This window comes from Monopterus albus, unplaced genomic scaffold, assembly GCF_001952655.1.
Source record: "Monopterus albus unplaced genomic scaffold, M_albus_1.0 scaffold127.1, whole genome shotgun sequence".
Taxonomy (NCBI): domain Eukaryota; kingdom Metazoa; phylum Chordata; class Actinopteri; order Synbranchiformes; family Synbranchidae; genus Monopterus; species Monopterus albus.
This window is the reverse complement of record NW_018128007.1, coordinates 3,377,470-3,386,649: the sequence shown is the minus strand read 5'-3', so window position 1 is coordinate 3,386,649 and position 9,180 is coordinate 3,377,470. Positions and strand designations below refer to the sequence as shown.

The 9,180-nt window shown below is 41.5% G+C and overlaps 1 protein-coding gene across 1 annotated transcript in view; it reads left to right on the top strand.

Annotated features, from left to right (window-relative positions):
• itga8 (integrin, alpha 8) overlaps positions 1 to 7,432 on the top strand; it is a 40,286-nt gene extending 32,854 nt beyond the window's left edge. The window contains exons 24-30 of the mRNA XM_020612868.1: positions 1,875 to 1,980; positions 3,083 to 3,241; positions 3,794 to 3,907; positions 4,009 to 4,122; positions 5,709 to 5,810; positions 5,913 to 6,035; positions 6,126 to 7,432. Of these exons, the coding sequence (XP_020468524.1) occupies positions 1,875 to 1,980; positions 3,083 to 3,241; positions 3,794 to 3,907; positions 4,009 to 4,122; positions 5,709 to 5,810; positions 5,913 to 6,035; positions 6,126 to 6,215 (808 nt within the window). The 3' untranslated portion in view covers positions 6,216 to 7,432. The remainder of the gene's footprint in view (positions 1 to 1,874; positions 1,981 to 3,082; positions 3,242 to 3,793; positions 3,908 to 4,008; positions 4,123 to 5,708; positions 5,811 to 5,912; positions 6,036 to 6,125) is intronic.
• Positions 7,433 to 9,180: the final 1,748 nt, after the last annotated feature.

The following is a 9,180-nucleotide window of genomic DNA, read 5'->3' as shown; positions in this document are numbered from 1 at the left end:
GTGCTTGTTAGGATTCAACAAATCTACTGAAAAGCCTGACATTTTCATTTTTTTCTTTTCCCTATTGCCCCCGTTTTCCATTTTATTTTGTGGCCATGGGTCATTGGGCCCGGTTTCCATCAGCCCCCTGCTTCCAACCACAGGCTATTGGCTCAAAAGGTTGCAGAGCGCTCACATTTGAGGATATCATCCATCAAGTGTACATGCAGATGACTTCTGCAGAGAGAGACTTGGACTAACTGATTTTAGTAATGTTCAGGTTTTGAGCCAATATAGAACTCTCTAAAAGGTTTTTAATTATACGATTTTCTTCATATTTTATTTGTTTAATTCGCTCCACAGCAACGATTTGCCATTATTTGTGTTTGGGCTTTTACCACAACTGATCACAAAACAGTTTGGACATTAACTTTTTATGTCTCTGTTTGGTTTTCTTTACAGTGGCCATGAAAATAATTAATGAATAAATTAAATCTCTGTTTGCGTTGTAAAAAAGTTTGCAGACAGAGAGGGGTCGCAGCAGCCGGACTCTGCCCTCCGTTAACCATCCACCGACCTGATACATGTGCAACTCATTCTCATAAACTAATAGTGGTGATTACAAACAAGTGGCACTCAGACTCTGCTGTCACATGTGCTTTTGAGCCGCTGCAGTTTGTCCCTCAAAATCTATTAACTTCTGTAACAAATCACTTGCCTCATTCTGTACATGGGTCATGCTTGTTGTTGTTGGTTCCAACGCTCATCTGCCGACTCGAACGCGATGTCTCCCCTCGCCCTGGCCTCCCTTAACTTCGGCATCAACTCCCTTCTTCTCTTCCTCACAGACTCGGTGTAATCTTCATTTATATAAATATTAGGTCCTTTAAGCTTCTTTGCTTGTTGCAGTATGTGTGCCTTATCTTTCTCTTTCATCAACTTTACCATCACCGCCCTCGGTCCCCGATCAGAAGGTTTCCCGACTCTGTGAGCCCGCTCCATCTCAATTTCTTGATGAATTTGCAGTTTATTATTTAGAATCTCCTTCACTTTACATTCCGCTTCCGTCCAGCTTTCTCCAGCTGACTCCTTGATTCCCTCAAAGATCAGGTTTTTTCGCTTGGACTACTTCCAAATACTCCATTTTATCCGTTATAGCTATTAAACTCTCACAAGTTTTGTAGATGTCATCCCTTGTCTCCTTGGTTTGTGTTTTCTGTTCACCCATGGCAGCTTTAATCACATCCACCTCTCGCTGGGGAAACTGCAAACTCGTTTTTATCTCCTGTATTTCTCTGGTCATGACGTTGAATCAATCTCCTGTATTTCTCTGGTCATGACGTCGAATCACTTGTTTGTTTCCATAATTAGTTGCACGAAGCCTTTGAAGCTTTCCTGCTGTTGGTTCATCAGCGCGATGTACATCTGTTTCTGATGATCCACGATGTCCATTACTTGTGCCGCTCTGTGATACATTTCTTCTGCCTCTATATCCTCAGTCACTTCTGATTTATTAGCTCTTTTCCCTCTTTGAGGCATTTTAGTAGTTGTAAAGTATGTTCAAAGACTTGAATATTGTAATGTACCTTCACATTCTCTATATGAATGTTTAACAACTAAAAATGTTGTTTGTGTTTAATTTCTCTTTAAAAGTGTCTGCATATCTTGCAGACATGGACTTCTAGACCCTCAAATATGACAACATAGCTGTTAAACAATTTTTTGAGTTTATCTAACAACATTACTCATTGACCATATGTGCAGACAGATTTGCCATTTGCCAATGACCAATCATGTCAACATTCAATGGACAGTGAGTATTATATTAAGATGGACTCCAAACCTGATAATGTGTATATACATCAGTGTCATCAAGCTGTTTCTTCTCCCTTCAGGGTGTCTCATCCCTCGCAGGTGGTGCTGCCATTCCCACACTGGGAGCCCAAAGAAAAGCCTGTCAAAGAGGATGACGTGGGACCTCAAGTAACACATATCTATGAGGTAAATGCACACCTTTACATCAAAACACAGTCAGGCAGTTGAATCTTGTATGAAGAGCAAGGTAGAGTAAGTGTGTACTCAGAGATGATGAGATGAAGGAGGCTGACTGGTTTTGTTTTGTTGTCATTGGTCAGAAGGGATGTCTCTGCACAGACTGCTAAGATGAAAAGAAAATAGATGTGGAAAGTTGTAAGGGGGGGGGGCTTTGTAAGGTGCAATAACCAGCAACACACGTACAGTCAGATCAGCAGCTCTATAAAGTAGTGGGCTCAGGCTGATCAAAGGACTACAGCTGAGGAGTAATTACTGTTGTGAAGGTGGGAAAGAGAGTGAAGAAGGGAATGCTAGCAAAACAAGCAGAGAGGAAGGAACAGATAGTTGTTGTGTACAGTAATGAGTGCAGTAATAATCACTGAAAGGACAAACAAGGTCAAACAGAGGTACAGACAAATAGATAGAAGGAGAGCGGATGGCAGACAGACTGGCGAAACATTACAATGTGTGTGTGCGTGTGTGTGTGTGTGTGTGTGTGTGTGTGTGTGTGCGCTATACGTGCGATTTGTTTTTGTTTTAAAGGCTGCTCCGGAGTGCAGCAGTGTCTGACCAGTCCTGCAGCTGATAATGATTTTCATTTGTGGTATTTTTCGCAGTTGGCAGCTGCTTCTAATTAGAGAGGACAAGTTGGTTTTTTTTTTTTTTTGCTCTTCCCTGTAGCACCAGGATCGTGTCTTGTTTGGTTGACTTGCTTTAGGGTTAATGACCATGTGTGTGTGTGTGTGTGTGTGTGTGTGTGTGTGTGTGTATGAGAGGTATGTGAGAAAAAGAGACAGAGAAAATGCACGTCAGGTTAAAAGTTGAGGATTTGTTGAATTGATGGTTCATTTAGGATCATAATGAATTAACCCTAATTTTGATGAGGAATGATGAGACTGCAGGTTTTACTTGTCTTGTTAGTATTATCCTTGCTAACACAGCTGGCCTGAATCATCATCCCACAGTTATGATAGCCTCATCATAGCCTCAACCACTTGAGACCTACTAAGACAGAAAAGAGTAAAACCTGGCAACCTTTTTTTCCTGCTCCCTCTCTCTTCATCTCCAGCTGCATAACTCTGGTCCCAGCAGTATTCAGGAGGCTGAGCTCCAGGTCGGCTGGCCTTACCGTTTCCATGACGAGAACCTGCTGTACGCCATGGAGATTAAAACCGACGGTCCAATTAGCTGCCGGACAAACACCAGCCTCAACCCACTTGGCCTTCAGGTAACAGTCTGAAAATATATGACTATGTACATGCTTATGCATAAAGACAATTTTGTATTGCTTGTAGTGGGAATGAATGTTAACCATTAATTTACCTTTCATGCTCAATACCTTGCATAGTATCAAACCACCAGAGCCAGTGCAGTTTCAGACTTTTATTTATTACACTGCTTGCAGCATATTCATCTTTCTACTGCTCCATCATTTATATCCGCTTATTTAAAGTATAAGTGTACCCATTGTTCTGGCTGCTCCCTGTGTTCTTTTGCTAGGAGGGTGGACTATTATGCTAATTTGAAATTAATGCTGCAGTAGTTTCCAATATTTACAATATGATCTGTAGAATAATTTGAAAATAAAAATGCAGTTATTTCAAAAAGTGCACAGTTATAATCATCTACGAAATAATGAGTGATCACCGCTCAGCATTTCCCTCCTGGTTTGGTGATTGCCAATATAACTATCTGGTTGGACAAAATAAGCAAAGAGCCCATGTGCAGTTCCACCAATAAGCTATCATTACTATGAACTGTCTCTCCTTGTCTGTGTCAGATCTCCACTCTCCAGGACACACCTGAATTATTAGGTTTCCTGAGGAACACCAGTGCTCCTCACCGCCACAGACGAGCTGTGACCACTGCTCAGAGTTCTAGTGGTAAAACCTTGGTGAGCCACACAGTACATTCTTTCAAGAAAACAAACTAAACCAAATGTTTGTTAGTAATTCAAAGGTCTGTTTCCACTCCTCACACCCTGTTTCTCTGCAGAACTGCACTAATATCTCCTGTCTGAGGATCATGTGTGTAGTTGGACGGCTGGATCATGGGCAGAGCGCAGTGGTCAAAATTCGATCGAGGCTCTGGGTTCATACTTTCCTCCCGGTCAGTGTCTTAATTCATCGTGATGTTTTTTGAGGTTTATGTGTTTGTTGCTTTAAGGTTAAGGTTTGCCAAGTTTTATCACTATGCAACTAAACCATCTCAGTTTTAAGGTCCATTCTTGACCTTTGAAACAGCAGTTGTGACAACAGTTTCACAATAAGGTCTATTTAGTACCAGTTCTGCCAGTCCACGGGCACTCCAGTTATCGGGGTATCGCACTAATCAGCCTCCCTGGGAAAGCTGGAAAGGAGGCTCTGAACCTCAGATTCAGGAGGACCAATTCAGGTTGTGGATGGCTGGACCAGCTCTTTACTCTGACAAGGTTACTGGACGGATCCTGGGAGTTTGCTCACCCAGTCTACATGTGTTTTATGGACTTGGAGAAGGCTTACGACCAGGTCCCCCCATAGGATCTTGTCGGGGTTTGGGGAGTAGGGGCTGCGGAGGGCGTGGTTAGGAGCCACTTGGTCCTTGTATAACCGGAGTGAGAGTTGTGTCTTGGCAAGAAGTCAAACATGTTCCTAGTTGGTGTTGGCCTTTGCCAGGGCTGTCCCTTGTCACCGAACCTGTTTGTGATTTTCATGAACAGGATCTCAAGATGCATCTGGGAGGAGGAACGTTTCCAGTTTGGGGACCTCAGAATTGCATCTCTGCTGTTTGCTGATGATGTGGTTTTGTTGGCTTCATCAGACTATGACCTCCAGGATGCACTGGGGTGGTTTGCATCCAAATATGAAGCAGCAGGGATGAGAGTTAGCACCTCTAAGTCTGAGGCCATGGTGCTCTTTTCCCTGGACTTTTCCCTCCGGGTTGGCAGTGAGTTGCTACCCCAAGTGAAGGAGTTTAAGTATCTTGGGGTCTTGTTCACCAGTGGGTAAAATCAAGCATGAGCTTGACAGGTGGACAGGGGGCCATCAGCAGTAATGCAGACGTTGTACCAGACCATCATGGTGAAAAAGGAGCTGAGCCAAAAGGCAAAGCTCTCGATTTACTAGTCAGTCTACGCTCCAACCGTCATCTACGGTCATGAGCTGTGGGTAGTGACTGAAAGAATAAGATCATGAATACCAGTGGCTGAAATGAGTTTCCTTCATAGGGTGGCTGCACTTACCCTTAGAGATAGTGTGTGGAGCCCGGACATCCGGAATAGGCTTGGAGTAGAACCACTGCTCCTTCACATCGAAAGGAGCCAGTTGAGGTGGTTCAGGCAGTTTATCAGGATGCTTTTGAGACGCCTCCCTTTGGAGGTCTTCTGAGCATGTCCATCTGGTAGGAGACTCCAGGACAGACCCAGAACAGAGATTATATATCTCATCTGGCCTGGGAATGCCTCGGAGGACTGCCAGAGGAGCTGGAACACATCACCGGGGAGAGGGACGTCTGGACAACCTTACTGAGCCTGCTGCCTCCACAACCCGACCCCAGATAAACGGTAGAAAATGGATGGATAGTACCAGGTCTGGGTTTTCCATTTATGTTAGGGTCAAGGTTTAAACTCAACTACTCTAAATGTGTTATTAAGAAACCAACATATGTGATTGGTCAAATAGCAATTTTTAAATAACAAAGTTATATTTGTCTTACAGCGGCGTAATTACCCCTACATTCTCAACTCCACGGTGTCTTTCATGGTCACAGCCATGCCTTACCGAATCCAACCCCCCACCCTGCCTCAACACAGCACCTCGGTAAGATGAAGGAAGTAATAAAATCTGTCTTTGTGTCTGACTGCAAGAAAGAAACAGAAATGTATTGACACCTAAGCTCCTATACCTGTCTGGTCTCTGTAGATGGGGACCCTGGTGTTATGGGGGACTCCAGACGTGTCATTTGCTGTTCCACTCTGGGTCATCATCTTGGCCATCCTGCTGGGGCTGCTGGTGCTGGCCATGCTAACACTGGCCATGTGGAAGGTACACACACATCCAACCATTATGCAACATCCTCAGCTTGTCTTGTGGTAGCTTAATGACTATACTAATCGATTAATTTGATTCCCTCAGTGTGGTTTCTTTGACCGGGCACAGCCACCAGCTAAAGATGACGTCTCTGACCAAGAGCAGCTGACTTCGGATCAAACAGGGGATGCCTAAGATGATGTGCGACAGCTCCTGGAGGACTGTTGTTTAGGGAGGGATGTGCACCTTCTGATGAATCAGATCTGAGATCTGTAGTTGCTGGGGGTCTTCTGCCTCTTTGTTGATGACACTAACTGAAAGGACAAACTGAAGGCTGCAGTGCCACACAGACTGGGACCCGAAGAACAAGATTCAAACGAGACAGACTGGGACCAAAACACAGTCAAGGTGCAAACATGTCCATTGTTTATCCATTGTGATAAGGAACCAGAACTGAAGACAGAATGGACTCTGTTGTGAAGACATTTTTATAACTGAACGTTTTTGTGTGTCTGTGTAAATGAGGCACAAAGAGACTTGAGATCTATGCACAAGTGCTTTTGTGAGTATCAGAGTATGTGTTTTTGAGTTTGTGTGTGTATGTATGTGTATGTGTGCAGGTACTGTACATGTGTGTGTGTTTATTAGGTGCCTCTTGTGTCATCCTTTCTTTCAGTTACTGAATTATTTCACCACCTGATTTAATTTATCCCAGTTCTCTTCAAACTGGGCTGTACACAGATTTATTACACACACACATAAAATGCAGCCAAATGCCTATACACAAAGGCACAATGTTAAGGTGTATATTTATGAATGTATGTGCAATATTTGGGCGTTGTGTGATAGTGAAGCTTGTTTACACTGGCATTATTTTATTAGAGCTTAATGTTTCGGTTGTTTATGTATATAAGTGATTAATTGATTTATTAGCTATTAGTATTACTGAACAACAAAAGCAATTGTTTATACTGATTTAAACCACCACATAACATTTAAAAAACAGTGAGGAGACATATGACAAATAAGTTATTAGTGTCTTGATAGAATGACTATAGAATATTTCTTTTGAGGAAACAGATGACATCTCCACAGCTGCAGTCCTCCTCTGCTAGTTCTACTATAGCAAAACACATTGAAGACAGACTGAGACTGTGTACATTACTGCACAGAAGAGTTTTGTTAATGTTGTCATTTTTTAAATCTTGTGATAATGTGCAATGCACAGGGAGGCAGAGCAGTAATCAGGATATCAGCAGCACCCTACATTTCATATGCCATGTTTTGGCAGTGGTGTTTGATTATTCATTGTCGTAGTTTTTGGTATATTAGGTAATTGATGATGAAGTTAGAGTGAACTCTAAGATTTTTTGCAAAAAGAGCACAAAAAAGATAAATAGGAAATGAAAAACATTAAACTCTCAGTGATAACATTGTCATCTTGTGGTACAGTTTCTTACTTACAGTGCAATACAATGTCCAGTGCAAGCAAATTGTCCCCTTCCCATGTTTCCTTAATAGTAATAGTGCATGGATGGCGTGTCAGTATTGTGCAGGTTACAATGAAATTTTAAAACACTTGAGGAGTTCACATACAAGTGTTTAGGTTAAATTGCTTAAATTTGGATATATTAGTCACAGTACTTATACTTTATTAGTTATATACAGGTATATAAATAAAATTATCCGATGTCTCCACCTCAGAGGAAAGACTGCTGCTCCCCCAGGTGGTGCAGTGTAGAAATCAATCTAAATATCTGTAGAAGCAACACAGTAGAGCCTGATGGCGGGACAGGGACCTCTTGTGGCCATGACGTGAACAAAACTCTGGTGATACATGTCATTTCAACATACAGTATATTAATGACAAGCTAAAGCATACATTTTTGAATGTTTCTTAGTGGCAAGCTAGCGGTTTGTTTTTCTTTTTTAGCTTAAACCTGATAAACTACTGAATGCAATTTCAAGGCAAACTGAACTTTTAATGTTACAGTAAGTTTTCCTTTGGCACCAATGTGTTTAGTTTCTTAAGATATATTTTGTTTACTGGCCTTTACAACATGACAAAGGGATGTACAGTTGGAAGTTAGCAGCAATATAAGTCAGTTAGGTGTCTGCATGTATGGAGACTGATTCTGTTGAGCCATAACACGATAAGTATAAAATTTCATAAGGTTTGTTTTTCTAGTTGCATTTTCTGTTCTGAGACAGACTTTCATTGAAAAAGTTCATTCATCACTCCAATGATATTCTGTTTGTAGTAGCCTCAAACTTTACACCACAGATTTTACAGTAGATGTAGATGCAAAAGAAAAAAGAATGATGCCAGGTGAAATGAGAGCAAATAAAAAAATGTCAGATTCACACTCATACAGCCAGTGATATACAATGCAAGAATGTAAAATGTTAAGAGTAATTACTGGAGGAAGCTTAAATTTATAGCTTGTACAATGATATTTTGCTCACAAAGCGCCAACAGACGCCAAAATGGTGCAGCACACATCGAGCTCCCTGTTAACATAAACAAAGGATGAAACCATACACGTGACAACAGTCGGACTGTTGCAGATATTAGCCCTTGATATTTCCATAATTGCATGAATCCAAATGCCATTTGCCTTCTGTGAGTTATTGTTGTTCATTAGCAGCACAGCTAAAACTAGATCATTTTGAAATGCAAAGCAAGTGATTTGCTGGTAATGTATTATTTCCTTCAGTTGAAAGGTGAGTGTCCTCAACTCAATCTGAAGCAACCACACTAAACACACTGAGACCAAAAGCTTGTTGGGGGTCAAAAAAATCTTCAACAAAATGTAAAAATGGTGCTTAAACAACAGGGCCAGACTCAGCACTAAGGTATCATTAACAACAATAAAAAAAAATTCTTTTAAAGCACAAATTTCTATTTTATTCATGTTTTTTATGTTCATCCTAAATTTTGATTGATGTAGATCATTGTATTGTATTCTTTTATTTACAGCTTTATTTTTCCAAAGAAAATAACTGCAGAAAACCTGTACTATATTGTACAAATAAGCAGAAACTACTTGATATCCATCAATTCATTTTCTTCCACTTATCCGGGACCGGGTCGCGGGGGCAGCAGTCTAAGCAGAGATGCCCAGACTTCCCTCTCTCCAGACACTTCCTCCAGCTCCTC